General features: G+C 42.2%; 1 protein-coding gene across 1 annotated transcript; it reads left to right on the plus strand.

The window, feature by feature from the left end:
• On the plus strand, positions 5,268 to 11,878 carry LOC8054698 (conserved oligomeric Golgi complex subunit 1). The gene is made up of 6 exons (XM_002456389.2): positions 5,268 to 7,560; positions 8,138 to 8,332; positions 9,090 to 9,394; positions 9,511 to 9,696; positions 10,300 to 10,477; positions 10,960 to 11,878. Exons 1-6 carry the CDS (start codon positions 5,344 to 5,346, stop codon positions 11,101 to 11,103), a joined length of 3,225 nt encoding a protein of 1,074 aa, XP_002456434.1. The 5' UTR covers positions 5,268 to 5,343; the 3' UTR covers positions 11,104 to 11,878.

Here is a 22,021-nt window from a genome sequence, read left to right on the forward strand (position 1 = left end):
ACAGCTCCGGAGACGAGCAGGGCGGCGGCGAGAGGCCACGTTCGCTGCTGCAGAGGTACCCGCTGGTGGGCTGGTGCTTGACGTGCGCCGTCCTGGTGGGCTTCGGAGGAGCCCTGGCGTTCTACTTCTTCAGGGACGTCTTCTACCACACGCCCGAGTTCAAGGCGACGGTGACCGCGTACGAGGGGCTCGACGACCCGGCCGTGACGGACGCGGCGCCCACGCTCCGCGTCAACAACGAGCGCAACATGCGCCAGTTCTGCGCCGAGCGGGGGAGCGTGGCCGTGTCGTACGCCGGCGTGCCCCTCGCGCGCGCCGCCGCGCTCCCCGCGTTTTGCGTGCCAAGGTGGAGCGTCGGGACCGTGCCCATCGTGGCCACGGGCGAGGGGATGCGGGGCATGCCCGCGGGGCTGCGCAGGCTCATGGAGGGCCAGCGCCAGCGGCGGGAGAGGGTGCCGCTGTCGGTGCAGGTGACCATGGACAAGTTCACCACCTACTACCTCCAGCCGATGCTGGTGTGGTGCAGAGCCATGCTGGATGGGCAGCCCCTGAGGCCGCCGTCGCTCTGCTCGCGCTTCTCTGTTTTCGATCTCGGGCATGCTCTAAATGGGTGGGTTAGCTATCCTAGTTTGTAAACACTTTGTATTCCGATTGTGCGTAGCTACACCAGTTCGGCAAGTCCATCTGCGTAATTTTTTCTAGATTTCGGATGTCATTTTTTGCTCGTAGACATGCCTCGCCTTTAGCAGATTGGAGGGCACTCAAAAGTTTAAGGAATTCCACTATAATATAATATATATAGATGCACCCAAGATATATAATTTTCAGTCCTATTTCTTGGGATGACATCTTAGAACTTGTTTTGTGGGCTCCGTCTTCGTCACTGCCGAGGAGCGCATAAGCATATACGAAGAGTGCTCCTTCACATTTGGAGGAGTGTGAGCTCTTTTAGCATATACAGAGGCGCCACAATTTGTAGCTCCAGTCTTTACCTCTAACTCCGACGAAGGAACCCACCCACATAGAGCCATGCAAACATAATTTTAGTTCTTTTATAGTCTTTATAGTCTATTCTTACCACTTGTCATGAACTTTGACATTGACACCTTTATAATGCAAAGGAGGACATACCTCTTAGGTCTACATCTTTTTGGAGAGGTTGCATAATACCAGCTGTTTATAGGTAGCTACACAATTCATGTGGTCAAGTTGCAACGACTGAATGAGGGGATGGTACTAATGAAATATTATCATGATGGGATGCAACGATAGATCGATCATGCGATATGTGCTTGTAGGGTAGTTAGACACGTATTGTTCTTGGCATGCTAGCTCCTTGAAAGATGTCATGTGTGAGTGGGCCTTCGGCGTGTTTTCTGGGTCATGCGACGAGAAAATATCTTCTTTCAGTCACGATATTAAACTTGCCACAAGTGACAAGCCCATAAAAGGCTTAAATAAATAAGACAAGTGTTGCAAGCCACTAAGCTTCGGTACTGCTGCAAATCTTTTCTAGTCCCCTTATACGGCTCCTCTGTCTCTCGTAGCTGATAAAAAAGTGTCCCAATAAATCAATTGGTTGGATGGTCATGTGCACACAAAAAAATTTATCGTCACATTATCCAATCAGTTATAACCGTTAACTAGCCATTGTACCTTGTTGATGTTAGATTGTTCGGTGCTCTTCTCTCCTTCTTTTAGGCGCGTTTGATCAGTGCATTTGCACCATGCCGCAACACAAAAGATCGGATGGTATTGTAGTTTGTCTGGCCCTCTATTTTTATCCTTTGGCTGAACCATCCATCTAGTTCAACTCCACATTGTTTCTCTCATTCCTTTTCTCTTGTTGATTTGTGTAAGGCTATTCTCTATTTGTCCGGCACTCATCACTTAGACAGACTATCTAGCCTATTCAATTGAACAATAATGTAGGTGATGCCCAAACACTATAGGTGCATATCTAACCGTGTCATGAAGTCTTTCCTTTGTTGATTTCTTTATTTTGTTTACTCTGTTTCTTCAACGTCTTTGCCACTTATCTCCTTGCATCCTAATGACCCAGTAGAACCATATGTTTGTCCTAGTAACTGGATTGTTGCCTAAATTAGAATAATAACACACACATGTTGCGGTAAGACTTTCTTAGAGACAAAGTTGTCATGTCATTACATGTACTACATTCGTCCTGAAATAGAGTGTATTGTAACTTCTAAAATTTGTATTGAAATATTATGTATTCTACACAATGATAATGTTTCGATTTGACAATGTTTGTTAAAATGAAAGTTATGATTTAAGGAGAAACTTTATAATTAGAATAATCTATGGGTACATACGTTATTTAATTGTTTTCTTAAGTTGTTTTAAAAATTTTTAGAATATACCGTACTATAGGACAGAGGGAGTATGAGACAGGCTGTTAAAGCTTATACGAGCTAACGAAATATAATAAAAATCTAACACAATATTAGAATAAATTACAAGAGAATGCGAGAGATGGCCTCACAAGTAATACGACATTGATATATATGTTGATAGATTCAAATTAGTAATAATATTATAGTACAAGACGTTGTGTCAATTTTATAGTAGGGCATGACCTAAAAAACATGTTATCCCTCCTAGATATGTATTTTGGTGAATTATTAACAACTGATTAAGAAACTATCGTATTTAACAAATTTATAAGCAATTAATATGTTTTATAAAATCATGATTAATATACTCCTACACAATATCATTGCCCAAAAGAGACAACGATACTATTTGTATATGAATATAAAAATCCAGAAACAAGATATCCTCCAAATAAAATGGTAAAAGACACCAAGGACTTTCACAAAGTCCGATGCTCACGATCCTTACCGTTGAAGCAAATCGTACATCGAAGTCAATCTTTCCTAGGGACGTGGATTTGGAGTTTTGGATTTTCGGGTTGCCTCACATGATGCTATATAAGCATGGGGTGTATAGCATTAACTTGAGTACGGCCTGGTTTAGTTTTCAAATTAAGATTCTCAATTACATCGAATCATTAGACACGTGTATGGAACATTAAATATAAAAAACAAAAAATAATTATACAGTTTATCTGTAATTTGCAATACAAACCTTTTGATGCTAGTTTGTTTATAATTAAATAATAATAATTAAATATAAACAAAAATACTACAATAACTAAAGCCAAAAATCTACGACCTTTCGTCTCATCAAAGACATCAAGTACTACATATTCAACATTTCAACATTGTTTTGGTAGCTTGTACGCACTCTTCGAGCTATTGTTTTTTTATAAACAAATTCACGCTATACCGAAAGACTACACATATCACCTACATGTAGATTAAGGAGAGGGTTGTGCAAATACACTCCCAAAAAATTATAAAAACAATAATTATGTCTACAGTTTTATTATATATGCATCTCTATAAAAGATGTACATGTACTCGCAAGCTAAGTACATTCCCTTCTACTTTACTCTAGCTTCCCTACTTTTAGATGCGCTTGCACAAACAATTGAAATGCTGGAGTAGATTACGGCTCTTACGACTATGACCAAAACATTGGAGTTTGAACTTTGGATCCCTTGTTGTACTAACGCTGAATCACTATTAGTTTTGCAGTTTTTAAAATTATTTTGGAACGTAGAAATTTTATAAAAATCATATAGATTTTTAAAAATGAATTTATCTTTATATGAAAAACATAAAAACAACATAAAATCCTTAGCTCCAAAGAGTGTTTTTTCACTATGGTATTATCTCTACTATAATTGAAATCTTCTCCAGGCAAATCCCACCTACAAGATCAACGACTCACGGCACATGTCATACAGATTAGACGGCCCAGATTAGAAGTATGATCACGACCTTACATCTCTACTCTCCGCCCTACTCTTCGTCCTCAGCCTCGACCAAGGACAAGCACCTGCCGGCAGCGGAGCCGTGCCGCTCGAGCACGAGGTCGACGACAAGCAAGTCCACGAGCACGTTAGCGAGGGGGTCATGCGCTTGTCCTCCGGCAGCGGCGGCTCCGGCGGAGGGGGTTCTCGTTCCAGCAGCAGCGGATCAAGTGGCGGTTCTGGTTCTCGTTCCGGCAGTGGATCATCAATCGGCGGTGGCGGTTCTCGTTCCGGCGGCAGCGGGTCAAAGGGCGGCGGTTCCCGTTCCGGCGGTGGATCAAGAGGCGGTGGCTCTCGTTCCGGCGGCGGCTCGAGAGGCACCACGAACTCTGATGATGATGATAGCGTTCTTGACGTGCTCGATTACGACGATTCGTCTGCCGGTGCCCGCGACGGCGCTTGGAAGACTGGAGTCGCTGCCACGGTTCTTGCCGTCGCCTGGCTCTTGTACATCTAGACACACGCGGACGCACTGCGTCGGGTGCCATGATCTCGATGGCATTGATCATCGTAGTATTTTTTTAATATCGATCATCGTAGTTATTAGTTTATTATTATACTAGATTCGTGTTCGTGCGTTGCAACATGATAACTAAACTTTAATACATAAAACACATGGATCGCACGATAAGAACACAATACTATGAAATTAAACACATAGATCTCACAAAATCTTTGGAAATTTTCTACATATCCTTCCTTGCTTGTCTTCTTGGCATTGCGTGATAGACTGAACATAGGTGCCTGATTTTGTTAGGCATTTTTTTGTTTTATTATTCCTTTAATCGATCTCTACAATTTTGTTTTTCTTGCTTGTTTGTCCAATAAGGCAGGTATACACCTACACTAACTACAATCAAGTATCTCATTTTTTATAGACTTGTTACCAAAGTTACAAGACAAATGATGGGCATTTGTAGATCAGCTGTGTTTCTCAACTTTTCTACATAGCATTTGTTAAAACCAAATATATATTCTCAAATAAAGTACCGTAATTTTCATATAGACTTTCTTGTTAGTGGGGTAGGTTTGTTTTTTAGTTTTATATTTTTTTTTAGTTTTGTAATTTTTTTCTAAATATCATCGTAGCGTTAGCACGGGTAATATACTATAGTACCATTGAACTCAAAAATCCTGAAACTAACGGCCCAACAAACCGGCCACTTTCTCAACCACTGACAAACCGTCCCACCATTGCCCTACATACACAGATCCATGACTCCATAAGGTTCCGAGCTCCCGATTCACCAAGCTCTCGCTCTCTGACTTGTCGGGCCCATGCTTGACTAACTATCGGCCCCACCAAACACCCCCCTTCCACCTCGTCCTGCTAAACTCAAACGAACGTGCCTCTTCACTAGTCAGTCTCTCTCTCTCCCCCACCCCTCCCACCCGATCCTCTCTTGGATCTCGCCGCGCGCTCGAAGGCAAGCGGGGCCGCGATGCCTGCGGCGGCCGTTCCCGGAGGCGGCGGCGCCGCCGACGCCGAGGAGCTGTTCCGCACCAAGCGCATCCCGGAGATTCGCGCGGCTGAGGGCGCCACCCGACGCGAGATCTCCGCCAAGGAGGAGGAGCTCCGGCAGCTCGTCGGGCGCAGCTACCGCGACCTGCTCGACTCCGCGGACTCCATCCTCCTCATCAAGCAGTCTTCCGATGCCATATCGGACAACCTCGCCCGCATCTCCGGCTCCTTGTCGTCGCTCTCGCCGCCCCCTGAACCCTCTCCCGCCGTAAGCGCCGCCTCGCCGTCCCCGTCTGCTGGAGGGCGCGCGAGGCTGTACGCGCTCGCCGCGCGCGCCAAGTACCTGGTTGACACGCCGGAGCACATCTGGGGCCGGCTCGACGAGGGCCTGCTCCTGGAGGCGGCGGGGCGGTACCTGCGAGCTCAGGTCGTGCACGGGCGGCTCTCCCGCGACGCCGCGGCCGCCGCGCGGTTCCCGCTCCTCGCGCACCAGGCGCAGCTCGTGGAGGCGTTCCGGCCGCAGATCGCCCAGCGCGCGCGCGAGCGCCTCGCCGACCGCCGCCTCCCTGTAGCGGCCCACGCCGACGCCCTTGCGGCCGTGGCCGCGATCGACGCCCCGTCGCTTGCCCCGGCCCAGGCGCTCCTCCTGTTTCTCACCTCGCGCCGCGCTTGGATCTCTCAAGCCCTAGCTGGGCTCGCCTCGGATCTGTCATCCTACACCTCTGTGCTGTGCGATATCTCGAGGATCGTGCGGATCACGCTTGGCCACGTTGGACAGTTGTTCGTGCCTGCACTCAGTGATATGCCGTTGTTCTTCAAGACGGTGCTTGAGAAGACCCCGCCTGAGCAGTTGTTCGGTGGCATTCCAGACCCTGATGATGAAGCACGGTTGTGGAAGGAGCACATGAATCAGATCGAGGCTACAATGGTGCTGCTTGAGCCAGATGCTGTTGCACGGGCCTGTACGGATTGGCTCAAGGAATGTTGCACTGAAATTTTTGGTGTGATTGCTGGTGAGCAAAAGTTGGTTGATGCCATTGGGAGTGGGGAGCTGCTTGGGTCAGTGCAAAGGCTTGTACGTGATGCACTAGATGGGAGGGACGGATTGGAGGGAAGTTTGGAGCAGTGGCTGAAGAGCGTGTTTGGGTCAGATATTGAGTCGCCATGGGATCAGATCCGTGGGTTAATCTTGAAGGACGGCAAGGATATTTTTGAGGATTGGATGGAGGAAGCATTTGTGCGGCGGATGAAGGACATTGTGCATTCAGAGCTTGATGGATTGGGTGCTTGTGTTAACGTGAAGGAATCAGTTCATGCTATTGGTGCCAATGCTGATCCAAAGGATGCTGGAGATTTCCTTGCATACCTGCGGAAATCTTCAAAGGGCGGTGGTTTCTGGTTCTCAGAGTCTAAGATCAAGAAAGGTGGAGTTTTGGCACACTTGAAGCCAATTGCTGATGAAAATGATTTCCATAGCTGCCTAACATCGTATTTTGGGCCAGAAGTTAGTCGGATCAGGAGTGCAATTGACAGCAAATGCAAGAATATCCTTGATGATCTGTTAAGCTTTGTGGAGTCACATAATTCAGCACCAAGGCTGAAGGAATTGGTGCCATACCTCCAGGAGAAATGCTACAGGACCATCTCGAGAGTATTGAAAGAATTAGAAGCTGAGCTCAGAAAGCTCTCTGCTTTGTTGGGAACCAAAAAGGAGGGTAACGACATACCTGCAGCTTCTATTATAGCGGAGAGGTCTCTCTTCATTGGTCGTCTCTTGTTTGCGCTGAGATACCATTCAAGTCATGTACCCCTAATACTAGGTTCCCCAAGGGAGTGGGTAAAGGAGGCTGGTGGTGCAGCATTTGCCAGGTTATCATCACCTACACCAAGACATTCGAGGGCATCTTTCGATTCTTTGGTATCTTTTACACCCAGAAGGCGCACATTTGACGGTCCCAGGAGTCCTGGAAGGCAATTCTCGGATAGCCCCAGAAAACAAACTATTGCTGCTGCAGTGTCTTTGTTTGGAGCTGATGATAGATCCAATCCTAGACTTGATGAACTCAATAAGACCCTGCAGTCACTTTGCGTCATGGCTCATAATGTATGGATAGCATGGGTGTCCACTGAACTATCTCGCATTCTTTCATATGATCTCAACAAAGATGATTCACTATCCTCTTCGACTCCTTTGAGGGTATGCCTTTGAACCCACTTGCAGTTCCGATATCTTTTAGTGTATAATACAGTGAGTTTTTGAACTACATGACTGCATTTTATTGGATTCGGAAAACTTAAGTAGATTCACATGTATAATAATATGGCATATGGGACCATCTCTGAACAGATCGAGGGCAATATGTTTTTCTTCCTTACCTAGAGAGAATAGGTGAATTAAGGAAAATCGTGGTTAGGTGTACAGTGTACTTCCTGAGGCTTTGGACATAATGTCTCATAAGATTTTTGAGAGTGAATTTAAAGGTACACCTGAATTGATTGAGGAGCTAGAAAAAATATTTAAAAGGAGGCAGGGACTAGGCGCTTGGTTTCACCCACGCGCATAGTGCAATTGCCGCCTATCGTGCCTAGGTGCCTGCTTAGCAGTAATCAGACACTTGCACCACTGATATAAACTTGCCTAATCCAAGCACTAAACTTTACTGTTTTACCCAGAGCTTTCAAGCTATTTAGCGTACCAAACAAATATTCTTTCATTTTTCTTGTAGATACAGAATTCTAATTGCTTTAGTTGTGTGGTTTGGTTGCATTGTTAGGGCTGGGAAGTCACAGTAATTAAACAAGAGGAATCAACTGAGGGTCCCTTGGAGATGCAAATAGCTCTTCCGTCGATGCCTTCATTGTACATCATATCCTTTCTTTATCAAGCATGCTTGGAGATTCATAAGGTTGGAGGGCACATCCTGGACAGGATCATTTTACATAATTTTGCATGGGAGCTACTGCAGAAGGTATGTCCCTGTTACAAGTTCACAGTCATGAGGCACTGGGCTCAAAATCGAAGTATTTTATGTAAACTTCTAGCCAAAAATCGAAGAGTTGGTTCTTTGTTTTTTTTTCCTTTTGTAATTAAGCTGTTTCTTTTTTTTGCAACACGGTAAAACTGGTATCCGAGGCAACAAAATTACAGAGTTCACAAGTTCGCTGACGAGTTCTCACCACCAGCTTTCCCATGCCCATGCGGCCATGCCTATGATCATCAAGGGATCAGTCCGGCACAGGCCCTACCAAACACATGAAGCCGGATAACAAAAAAGACACAGTTCTCCAGACCCCCCCAACTACATGAAGCCAGATAACATTTGACATCGTAACGATAATAACACTGACACGTCTGAAGGATTTTTTTTGGCCTGTCCTGTTTAGTGCTGGGAAAGTTTAATTCACATTTCTCCAGTATGGGAATAGATTTTCAGTCAAACTATTGCAACTTAAGAAAGATTTTTTTGTTTTCTAAAAATAGTAACCAGTCATTGTTTTAGGTGTCTTCAGACTGGAACTAGTGCTTCATCTAGATAATATGCACTAATGCTTTGGGTGCTTCAGCTCCATGAATATTCCAAATGACATTGTTTTTTATATGACCTAGTTGCTGCCTGTTTCATCAAAGTTGTCTGAAACCTGTACTGATGATGATTCCATATGAGCCTGGCAGTATGTCTTTCAAGAAATATAATCTTGATCGAACTTTTACTTAAATATATGCAGGTCATCAATATTTATGAAAAATTTCTTTCATCTGTTGAATCTGGGAATTCTCCGGTTTCAGAGAAAGGAATTCTGCAAATACTGCTAGACTTGTGTTTCATTGGTGATGTGCTATCAGGAGGTAAAAGTTCTTCCGCCAACACTACTGAAATGCAGACAAAACAGGATTCTTTGCCAAGCACCGTCACCAAGACTTCCTTCAGGAGAAAACAGTCACAATTACAGGCAGACTCAGCTGTCATAGAGCCTATAAACAAGTTAATCAACAGGCTCTCACAGAGATTGGATCCTATAGACTGGGCCACGTAAGATTTTTTCCAATTTAAATTGTTATTATACCTGTCATGTTATTAAAATGTAACAAATCAACTACAGACTCTGCTTTGCATTCCTTCCAACTGAAACCTGTGTCTTGAAATAGGTATGAACCTTACCTGTGGGAGAATGAGAAGCAATCTTACAAGCGTTATGTTGTTCTTTTTGGTTTTTTGGTCCAACTGAATCACATGTACACTGGTACTGTACAAAAATTACCAACGAAATCAAATACAGATTCAAATATCATGAGATGCTCTCAGGTTCCAAGATTCAAGTACCTACCAATCAGGTAAATGATCTGTGTCATGTGTAAATAACTAAAGTGCAAGGTGTTTTAGACTTAGTTTTGTGCTCAAACCAACCTGTCAGCATTGTATTTACCATTGCAATCAGCAGATATAGTTATGATATGGAAATTTTGTGATTGGCAATATTTTTGACAAGATATCCATGGATGCTTGTAAAACCTGATGTATTTATATGCCATAATTCTGGATCATATAACTGGCAATGATCTTGATAGCATTCTTCAAAAAGGATATCTGCTAAACATCAGGAGTTTACATTAGTGAGATATATATAAATTACAGCTTCAGTGTTCAATCCTTACAACTGGTATTAAAACTTATAACTTCGGATAAAACTTTATATTATACTCTATTCTGGTGTACTGTATGGATGACTAGGTAGTAGGAAAGATGAACAGTTAAATGGACAATAAAGAGTGTTTTTTTAGTGTGCTTGTTCTGCATTTAGGAGACCTGTGTAAGATCATTCTTCTCTTTGTTTTTTTTGTCCCATTTAGCAACCTATGTTGGTGTTCTGATTTTCTTTGGGGGATTTTTTTTGTAGTTTCTGATCTGTTCTTTTTTTTTTGTCTTCTTGCCTACAGTGCCCCAGCTATATCATCAAGATCACACAAATCATCACTACAGTCGCCGTCTAGCGACTCCACATCTAAAAGTCCTTGGAAATCCTATTCAAATGGAGATAGATCTACTACACCAGAGTTTGATGATAATGCAAGTCTTGTCGGTGCTGCTCCATTGCTTAAGTCATTTGTTACTCAGGTGAGTACTGACTACAAATTTATTGATTATTAACTTCAATTCAATTCTAGCCTAAACAAGTGAACAATCCTTGCGTTCTGTACAATTTATTAAATTTGTCCATCAAAATTCATTCTGCTTGGTTGAGGAAATTTTCCATTAGCATGTTATGAAATAGGTGCAGAATTACCCCTGGAAACAGCAAAAAATTATGAGCACTGACTGATTCATATCTTGTGATTGTTGCTAGCACATTTATTTTCATTTTTGAGCCTATAATGTCTTGTTTTCTACTTCTAATTTTTCATTTAGTCCTAGATCTGTGTAAATTAGAAGACATTTTTTCTTTCTTTGTACGAATGAAAGACAAATCAAGATGTTTTATCTTTTCACATGTTATTTTGTCTATTCCATTCGACAAATATTGTTGATACAGCCTATAATTGTTTTATCTTTTAAGTGAATTCAAATATTTAGCAAAATGTCTTCATGTCATTTGTCAGGTGGGGAGCAAATTTGGGGAGAACACATCGAGATGGGGGTCCATGCTCTCTGACGGGCAGGTTGGTAAGCTAAGTGACATCCTTCCGGGACCAGCAGCTGGGTTTTTCTCTTCTTTCACATCTGGAACTCGATATGATTCATAGTAATGGCACCATGACCCTTGATCTTTAGCCCTTACTACACGTCATACGGAAACCCACATGTGTCATCAAGAGAGCAAAAGAACTGTTGGCAAGTGTAATATGCCTTTGGAAATCTGCTGCTCACAGAATGATGCCACATTGCTGGTCCAGTGTTGCTTGGCATATCCTGCCGCGCCTCTGCACATCTTATTGTGACTAGACAGTGTCATGGAGAAGCTCAGGAAATTATGATGGAGAAGACGAGATTTATTCTATATCGGCTGCCCACATGTTGAATGAGCAGTTAAGGAAATCAAGTTTGGTTTCAGTGTGTTTCCTGCTTGCAATTTGACTTGGTACATAGGACAGAGCAAGTGCAACTCGCCGCTGATACTAGCCTCACTTTTTGGTGTGACTCATGTTGTGGATACGCGGCACTTGAAGTTGTGAAAAGAATTTTGGGGGTCCATTCTTTCTTTCTTATCTTTGGCTCGAGTTGGCTGATTTTTTTCACCGGAACAGTTCTGGAACTGCTGGGGTTGTGGTTTTATCATGTAGGCAAAGTTGCAAAATGTGTACACTGGAAATATAGGAATAATACAGTCTGTATCATGCGTTCATGTCCATTCAGCATGATGTCTTCTTCGTTTGTCTACATGTGTGGTTTGAAGCTGTTAGGTACAGTTGCTGATTTTATACGTGCCTAAGCCTAATTAGAGTGCAGAGATTATAGCAAAACAAGCATCTAAGCATTACCATGGAAAATTTGGCTGGCGGCTGTGATTGGTTCCCCGTATCTCCCCTATCCTGGCTGTTTGGGGTTGTATTGCATGTATGTATCCACCGACGCCTGTATGTATATGTATGGCCTGTTGGATGTACCCAGATCCAGAATAAAGAGCTTCACTTTCACTGGTTGGATGCACTGCGTCCCAAGCTAAACACTGCTAGGCCTGGGCTCAGGGGAAATGTCAGTGCAAAAGCTCATATATGCACATCATTTTCACACGGGCTTTGAGTGTAGGGCCACTGAATCTGCTCATGTACTGCAAGCAACTAATCACTCTTCCTTGTACCACTCAATTTTGTTTCACTTTTCCTTATCCAGCATATACGACGTGGCTCTATCTCTGTGAAACCGTGTCCTAATAAGCAAGCAAACACAGAGACACCCAAAAGGCCGTTGCGCGCGGTGGATGATGAGATGTTATCGGCACGTGATTGTGGCCAATTGCCATGGATTAGAAAGCTTGGGGCTCTGGAAAAGGTCCCCCGCTTTTGGTGATGCGTATGTGAGTGATGATCCACATGGACCACACAGCGGGCGCGCGCGCAGATGGCGAACCGCGAACAACCAAACCCGTGCATTCGTTCAAGCTCGAGAGAGACTGATGGACACTGCTGAGCAACGGGTTGAGTGGACGGACGGACGAGCGCCGTTTGGCTCAAAGTACCGTTCGCTGAGAAAAACATTGCTGAATGTTCCGTAATCAACACACCGGAGGAGCCACGGCGGAGCGCCGCCCCGTCCGTCGATAACCCACAGTTAATAAGAACAGGTTAGCGTACAAGTATATATTACGTAATAAATTGAGTAATAATGTACTCCTACAGTAAGTATCCTGCAATTATATCCTGCTTTACTGCGGCATCCTCTCATGCCCGGTAAACATCGTTTATAGGTTGACCCATGAACCCCAAGGCATCTAGCGCTAGCTGATTTGCCGTCCTTGCCATTCCGGCCGGATTTTACGGCTCCTTCCGCCGCTGCACATTGCCGCACTCCTTCCCGTCACCTTGGTTCGCAAAACCGGGCTGCACGACGCATCGCCGTAGCCGCGGCTCCATCCATCTTGTCAGCATTTGGCCACGGGCTCCCTCTGGACGAGCCAGCAGGTAGGGTTTCTCATGGCACGTGGAAGGCCTACAGGTAATAAAAAATAGACTTTCCGGAGACCGGACACACCAATGACTATTACAACAAATTTTACTATACATAGAAGCAAAATTTATTACGCAATCAAGATGAAAATTATATATAGGCCCAAATGATGATATTTGTAATAAAAATTACCTTGCTCTCGAAACACCTTGTTCTCGAGATGAGCACACACTCATGTTCGTTTCGAACACCTTGTTCTCGAAAAAGTAATTCAATTAGTTGTGTTTTCATTTCCCTAATTCAAACATAAGCGTGTGCGGAAAAAAAAGATTGAAAAGGTGGTTTGTTAATGTTTGCGTGTCAGGATAAAACATTTCGAAATTGATCCCTATCATCACAGATTTGTTGAGCATTATTAGAAAGGATTACTACTACCCTAAGTATGAAGTTAAACTTTCATGCACATAGTTCCAAACATAATTATTTTCATAATATAAATAAAAACATAGCATGTTCAGAGACCCTGACGCCTCGGTATTTCTCACGGACAATTTTATTGTGCATGGGTCTAGGAATAATTAATTATTAAAACAAATAGCACTATTAGTAATAAAATACATGTTAATTGTCATAGACAAATTTACTGCTCACTTACCATGATGGAATTATTTATATAATAAAATAATATTAATATAATTTTGTTAAGTACATAATTCATTCTTCGCATGCGAGTGGTAATTTTGCCTGTGCAAGATTGGCTTGTCCGGTCTTCTGTTAGGATATTTTTTAAACTACTTGTATCATTTTGTTAAGTAAATAAATCTCTCCTATAATGTGAGTGGTAAATTTCTCTACGCTAAAGTCGGTGTGTCTAGGTCACCGATCAAACTAATTTTAATTACTAATAGTATCAAATTGTTAAGCAAATAATTTCTTCATACGACGTGAGCAATAAAATTCTTATATATGGTATAGAAGAAATCATCGTGTATATAGTACTCCCTCCGTCCCTAAATGTCTGGTGTTTCCGTTTCCCCATAAACAAAGTTGACTAATTATATATTAAAAATATTAATATTTATAATATAAAATTAGGATTATAAGGTAGATATTTAAATTTAGTTTTTTTAATAAATTCATTTGAACATAGAAGTGTTGCACATATTTTATATAAATTAAGTCAACATTGTTGACACGCAAAACGTGCCGACTAACATTTAGGGACCGAGGGAGTATATGTCTTGGAGAAGAAACATTTTTTTTTTTGGGGGGGGGGGCAGGGGGTGTGTTCGTGAAGAAATATTGCCTTATAACACAATGGAGGGTGTGTTTAGATCCAATTTTTTTTTTTATTTTAATACTGTAGCACTTTCGTTTGTATTTTACAAATATTGTTTAATCATGGACTAACTAAACTTAAAAGATTCATCTCGCAATTTACAGGTAAAATATGTAGTTAGTTATTTTTTTAATCTATATTTAATGCTTCATACATGTGTCATATGATTCGATGCGACGAAAAATCTTGCAAACTTTTAGGTTTTTAAATGCATCTAAAGAGACCAAGTCTACCTACACCATAATATCCGACCAACTCGTGTGGATAAATCTCACACGACCAGCAAGGCTGACAGTTGCAAATGTCGGCAGCTGGCCGGGCGTTTTCCTGTCATATCTGAGAATCGAGGTGAGGTGCAGGCGTATATTATACCGTGGATTGAACTGACTTTGTTGAGCAGCAGTACCATATATATACTCCGTATGTGCGATACATCGTCGCTCGTGCATGCACGAGCACGATCCATCGGTTGGCACTATCAGCTCGCTGTGTCCCTTTACCAGCGGGCTGCGGCCCGCCCTCATGTTGTTGCGTTGTCCCATGGAATGGAATGGAAGCCGCCGTCCAAGGAACATGAACAAGAACATCCAGCTAGGCGGCCAGCCGCACGTGGTCGCCGCTCCGTCTCCGGAATTTCCGAGACGATTCGGCTCCGATCCAGCGAGCGAGCGCGGCCGACGACTTGTCTCCGACGCCGCGTGGGATCCTCGGGACCACGAGTGCTCCGTCATCTCACTGGCGCCGGCGTGGTGGTGTTGGAACCGAAAAAAGGTTTCGGTTGGGGCCTGCGTGGTTAAGCACCACGTACTCAGATCAGAACGCACCAGGAGAAGAGAAACTATGGGTGAATTTGGTAGATTTCGTACAAATATATATTTTAGATTCAGATTATTTCAAGAATTTTTTCATACAAGTATTTCAGATTTATATTCTTTAATAAAAAAAAATAGATAATAAATCAACATCACTGTGGCTCTATGCTACAGTGCTCGCTACAATGACCTTGGAGCCGAAGCCGGGGCGCTCATTAGTTATGGTTAACAAACAATACATGCCGCAAAAGACGTTGGTCAAGGTTTAATAACTATCTTATCCCACACAAATTGTTTATCTATAACGATTCACTATGAAAAACCAATTGTATTGGGTTGTTTCCGGGGGTGAACACACTTCGAACTTGATAAAAGTATTACTTGTGAAGTATGTGTTCGCGTATGCCCGATAGACCTATCTCTTGTGGATTGGAAATTTGAAAAGGATACTAAAAAGAAAACAATTACATGAGATCTATTCCAAGATCCAAAAGAACTAAAGCATGCAGGTGAAAGGTTGCAACTTGTAAGTTTACAAGTTGGTCACTAAGGATCTTAATCTATGAGTTATATGTATGGGCTATATTGAGTGTTAGTCGCCGTTGAGTGTTAGGGGAATGCCACGAGCATAAACTTTTTCTCCCTTCTCTTTTTGCAAGCTAAAATACTAGTTTTGAGTAGTAAGGTAGTAGCAGGTTTATAGTATGTTTAGGCTTGCTGACACATTTATATATAGACAAGAATTGAACATATATAAGTCCAAGTTTGTCATAAATCAATTTTTTTGAACTTCAGTCGTCAATATCTAAAACTTTATACAAATTTACAGCACGTCTGACATTAATAGATTTGTTATGAAAATTACTTCCATAATACATAACTTAGTTATTTCCAAAAAAATATATAACTTATTTTCATTCAGTATGATATTCTTATAGACATTGCTAGTCAAAGTTAGAAGAGTTTGACAAATCTAGATAGACTTGGAGGAAAGTTTGCTACGGTCCACCCAAACTGTAAGTTGTCTTAGCTTCTAAGTCAAATTTGCTTAATTATGATAAACTTTATAGAAAAGTACATTAACATATATAATATTAAATAAATGTCCTATCCAGATATATAATAAATCTAGCTTGATTGTGAATTTTTCTATGAATATGATCTTTTAAAAAAGTTTAACTTATGACAAAATCAACCTATAACTCGGAACGGAGCTAACAAGATTCAAATTACTTCGCTTGGTCCATAAATTAACAGTAATTGCTTTCGTCGTCTTCTTCTCTAATCGTGTTACAAAATCCAGCCAACATGTGCACATGATATCCCATATCCGTGCCGGTCTCTCCTCGAAATGCCAAGCACGTACACCTTTGAAATTTTGCCGTACAAAGGCAGTACTAGCGCCGTGATTGCGATTTCTATGTTTTTGTCTCGGCCAGTGGGGAGAGAGGGAACCTTTTGTCGTTGGGTGGATTGGCCACGGACACACACACACACACACTTGATAAATAATGCATGGGCAGGGGCTGTGCTGGTGTGGCCGCCGTGGTAAAGCCAGCCAACGGTGACATGTCTACATCCCCGGCCAGGTCTTGTTTTCTGGTTCTCCTTTTCCGGGATCTCTCCCTTTCCAAAACCTGTGTCCCCCATGAGGTTGCTTAGCGCCAAAGCTAATTGTTTAGTTTCAGCCCTAACTAGAAGCAGTTAGCGTAACAACGAGGGAGGGGGATTGCATTTTTAGGGCATGTACAACTCACAGACAAGAGGTTGTCTGTAAGTTTTTAGAATCTGACAAACAGACAGTTCGTACAATAGGCTGTCTATTTGATTGTCTGCAAGCTATTAATGTTTTCATGGATCTATGATCAAGTATAAATATAATTCCTATATAGCATTTTGTGGCTAGCTAATCACATAAACCAATATTTAACTCACGCTAGCAAAAAAAACGCTCATACTAGTTCATCAGTTGCTGATTGCACGATATTCAGAAAATGACTGCATAATGCGCAATAACTGAGAACTTGGATCCATAAATTTCATTACTTAAACAGAATAAGCTAGATAGGTTTGAACTTGTATCTTGTGAAGTATTTGAATAGCCTGTGCATACACAGGAGACAGGTTCACACCCAAAAGACATATAACAGCACTAGCCCGAGCATACCAAGGCAACAGGACAAGCAAAAGACTGGTCACAAGCAAAATCATCATGCCATCAGCTGATTACTAACAAAACTAGCAAAATCATCCTTATAGTGTCCAGAAATTCACCATGGGTTCCTTCTTTAACTTTTTCCCTGCTAGTTCTGTACACACCAATCAACAAATTAGTAGTAGTAGAACAAGTTAACTGAACAAGTGAACAAAGCTGCTCATGTAAATAATATAAGATTTTCACAGTTCAGTAACACTTTGGAGACTTCTCAGATCACACAAAACTAAAAGTTCAGAACTAGCACAAACTGAAAGCAGTATCTGAAAACAGATAGTAACAAGCACCAATAACTGAAACTTGCCTAACAATAGCAGTTGCATACAGCAAACTCAGAAAGCATTACCACTTGCAGATAGTAACAGGCACGAAAAAACAGCAAGCTCACATAAACCAAAATTCAGAAACATGCAGTAATCTCTTACAAAGCAGCAAAAACTTCAGATCTGTTTTCATAAGGAAAAAAAACATGCAGTAATCTACTGATAATCAAAGCCATGTGATAACCAAAATTCAGAAACAACTACCGATAGGGAAGCCGTGGCTAGTGAAGCCGCTGATAGGGAACGAGTCTCCATGCTGGATGCAGCCATGGATGAGGATGATGCTGATGCTTCGCCATTGCCGCCGCTGATGGGGAAAAGAGGTGCGCCGGATCCGCGGCCAAAGGGGAGGCCGGGTGCCGAGCTGGATCTGCCTCCAACGGGGAAGAGGCCCGCTGCCTTGCAAAATCTATTCCCACGCGCCCTCAACTCCCTCCGCACGCGCGCCCTCAACTAGATCGTCTCGCTCGTCGACTCCACCATACAACGCGACTCTAGAGAGACGAGGGATTCTTGGACCACGAGCCACGCTCGTCGTCTCGCGAAACGACGGAGTGAGCTCGTTTGCTCAGAAACGAGGTTCTTTTTGTAAAATATACTGCATACAGACAGAGTTTACAGACCCGTTGTACATGCCCTAAGGGTTCGTAGTTTGGTTGCATGAGTATAGCAGTTCTCTCCGGCTAGAATGATTAGCTAATTTGTAACAATTGATCAGTCGGGAACAAGTCGATGCATCGTATTTGATTTTAAGGCTATACTATATAATTAGCTTGTTAGCAAGAAGGATTAGCTTATTAACAAGAAGGTTTGACACACAGTTTCGAACATCTTTCTTCTAGTCTAGAGTAAATATTTCTTAATTCCTTCTAGCTACTTTAGTTTCTTGCGAGTTGCTTCGTGCGTTCTTCAATTACATGCTACTGGATAAACCCATTAAAGGCAGAGGCCGAATAATAAAAAGTATCATTAAGTGGCCGAAAGAGGGAAATTAATATGCTTTGTGTGCAATACAGCTCAGTAGACCACTTCCTCTTAACAGGAAAATGGAAACGAAAAGAAAAGGCAAAGAAACCGAAAGACGGAAGCTTAATAATACACACAGGAAAATGTTTTACATGTAAGAAGTTTGGTTGATCCGAGTGAGTAAGAATTTATTTGTAGCAAAATGCTGTATCTGTGGAGATCAACAACTTTACGTAGAGCAAGCAAAGAAACAACACTGCTGGCCACAACTGGTCTTCCTTTGACTAGATATAACTGTTGAGCAATGATTTGTTTTCCTAATCTCGAGTTGACTTTCTTCAGTTCTCACCAATCAGTCTCCTCACGAGAGTGACAGCTGGATGCTCTATTGTTTGGTACAATATCAATTCCTACTGATTGAACTAGTCTCAACTGACTGTGGCTGCAATTATGGTAGACATATGTGGCTCTGTTTGTTTCCACTTATAATCGTTTTGATGATAATCATCATACCGTTGAGATTTTTTTTCCGATTTTCAATTCTTGATTGTGCTAGTTCAAAGCAGCGATCAAAAGAATTAAAAAAAATTGAAGCTTCTAGCAGCATTCTTAGTTTTTTTTCCACCGAGAATCTAATTATAAATGTAAACAAACAGGGAAATCCTGAAAGCGTCAGAACTCAAAATCACTCGGCACACTATTACCATGTCTCTATAGTACATTGTTGGATGCACATCAGGCCTTGTTTAGTTCACCCCAAAATTCAAAAACTTTTCAAGATTTCTCATCACATCGAATCTTGCGGCATATGCATGGAGCACTAAATATAGACGAAAATAAAAACCAATTGCACAGTTTAACTGTAAATCGTGAGATAAATCTTTTAAGCCTAGTTACTCTATGATTGAACAATATTTGTCAAATAAAAACGAAAGTGTTACAGTTCCAAAAACCAAAAAGTTTTCGGAACTAAATAAGGCATCAGTTGCAGAATTTTAAGTCAATTATTTCTCTCTCTCTCTCTCTCTGAAGCTGTATCAAAATAATCACCATCATCATCATGCAAGTTTTTTTTTGATGAACCATCGCCATCATACATTTTTTTTTTATTTAGGAATCATCATCACAGAAGTATAATACTGTGAAGAGAATCCTTGAAGGGAATGTGGCACGCTGTACTACACAATAAACAAACACTTTATGCTAATAAAGATAACTGAGTCTTTTTGTCGACTCTTTATCAACCCTAACCAACCCAACACTAAACAAATGCACCAAAGGCAGTTTTTAAGGAGTACGTACACCATTGTTCAGATAAGAGGATGGCACATCCTCAGATCACCAATTCTGGCAACTTGGGTGGGTTGGGAAACAAAGGCACACACGCTAGATCCACTGATTCCGTGTAGCACATTTGATTGCTTGACCTACGCATGTGCCCAATCTATTGCAGCGGCAGGAGTACACTTCAGCTTGCGCCCTGGCTTTAAGTTTGTTCTTTGCTGCAGCTAGTACGGCACGGGACACAAGAAACTGGAAGCTTTGGAGGAACCATTTCGCATCTTTTTTCAGAATAGATTTTTAAACAATATAGTACTACGCCACTAATCCGTTGTGCTAATATGCCAATCAGCTAAACACCTTGGGGTGCCAATATTTCAGCTGTATATATAACTAATAGTACTTTCTTCTAAGTTGTGGCGGAGCTGATGCGAAATTTCCATGTTGAAAAGAGGAGTGGCTCTGTATGAATGTGAGTTCTCAATCACCCTTTTGGTGGTGAAAGCAATACAACAGTTTGGGCAGGACCAGAAGAATGCGTGTGTGGCAGAGGCTGACGAGGACACGCCTTGCAAACAGCAAATAATGCACAATGCATGACTGGAATAACTTGCCGTTGTTCCCAGTGTTTTCAGCCTGATTGCCTCAACGGCTGAACCAAACCAAGCAACCAACCAACCACTTGCGTCCAGGCCAGGGCAGCAACTTCCCAGCAACGGCACAGGCACTAGGACGGCATGCCATGCCAAGCCACCTACCTGGAAGAAGATCTCTTCTACCTGGCCATGGCCAGTCAGGGGTGAGGAACAAGGAAAGATGGTCGAGTCATCTTTCTGACAGCAAGGTTTCTTTCTAGAGTTTCTGAATTTTGATCAATGGGTACACGAACATGCCCGGAAAGATGCTCAAGTCATTTTTCTGACAGCAATGTTTCTCTAGAGTTTCTGAATTTTGATCAATGGGTAAACGGACATGCCCAGATTCATTTCAGAAGTTTCTCCCCCAGTTGGGAACGTTTGTTGTAAATCTAGGTGGTGTGGACTCTTGACATACATCCACACCCTTGACCACCTGAGCGTTCAGCTTCTCTCTGCCCCCCCCCCCCCCCCTCTCCAATTTGTACGGTAAAGAACAATTCAAATTCAAGGTTGCTTTCACGCTAGCTTGTTAAAATGAGGTTCTAGAGAGATGATTGGCTCAAAGTCCTTTGACAGGTTAGCATATACTGTGGTCATAGCAACTACAGTTTTCTGTTGTCGTAGTGTGGATCAGTTGGTCATGCATTATTGTTTCTTTCTTTTTCAAAATTTCAATCCAAGGGGGGCGGATGTCACCATCAATATGCAGTTATTAGAAAAAAGAACTCTCGCTCAAATTTTCTACGCGCTTTCTATTTTATGAGCGCACGATTGTTGAATATGTCGTTGAAAACTCTAGAAGTCAACATCGATGGAGAAAAAAAAAATGTTCTAGAGCATTTTACTCTGGACTTCATAAGTGGCTTCCAAATGACAATCAACAATCTCTCAAAAAAATGACAATCAACAAAGGCCGTTCATGTTTGTACTTCCTTATTTCTGTTGGGATGATAATGCAGGACTCCTAGGTTAGCCTAGCATCAGCTGTTTGTTCTATTAGATGCTACATTTGGCAACTATCAAGGGCTCCATGAAAATGCTGGCTAAAGGGGAAAAAAGAGAGAGAAAAAGAATCCTCACTGACATTGATATTATCCGGTGCCTGAGGACGGATAACTATCGAGGTGTGGCGTAGAATTGACAGAGCCTGATTAATGACACAAGCATTAAGAAAAAACACATGATGATATTATCCGAAATCCTTTCAACGTGTCAATGATTTCATCATATCCAAATAAACAAATGTGATCTTAAATAAATAATTTGATCTTAGAAAGATGGATCCATTTTCCCATCCATGATTTCATCATTTAGCAGCCCTTCTTTGAATAATAAATCAGAGTATTATTGAGAACAAACCAAACCAAACCAAACCATGCATCACTTTGGTCAAAGGCAGGCAGCAAAGAAAGGCGACCAGAACAGGGAGAGGCCATGCCAAAGACGAAGAAAAGGAGTCCACCCTATAAAGTGGCGGAAACGA

This window comes from Sorghum bicolor, chromosome 3 (assembly GCF_000003195.3).
Source record: "Sorghum bicolor cultivar BTx623 chromosome 3, Sorghum_bicolor_NCBIv3, whole genome shotgun sequence".
NCBI classification, from domain to species: Eukaryota; Viridiplantae; Streptophyta; class Magnoliopsida; order Poales; family Poaceae; genus Sorghum; species Sorghum bicolor.

Bases quoted from the DNA above. Each gene is read 5' to 3' on its own strand.
- LOC8054698 (XM_002456389.2), top strand. From the start codon at position 5,344: ATGCCTGCGGCGGCCGTTCCCGGAGGCGGCGGCGCCGCCGACGCCGAG. The intron at 7,561-8,137 runs GTATGCCTTTGA...TTGCATTGTTAG, and splicing joins CCTCTTCGACTCCTTTGAGG to GGCTGGGAAGTCACAGTAAT. The intron at 9,697-10,299 runs GTAAATGATCTG...TCTTGCCTACAG, and splicing joins TTCAAGTACCTACCAATCAG to TGCCCCAGCTATATCATCAA.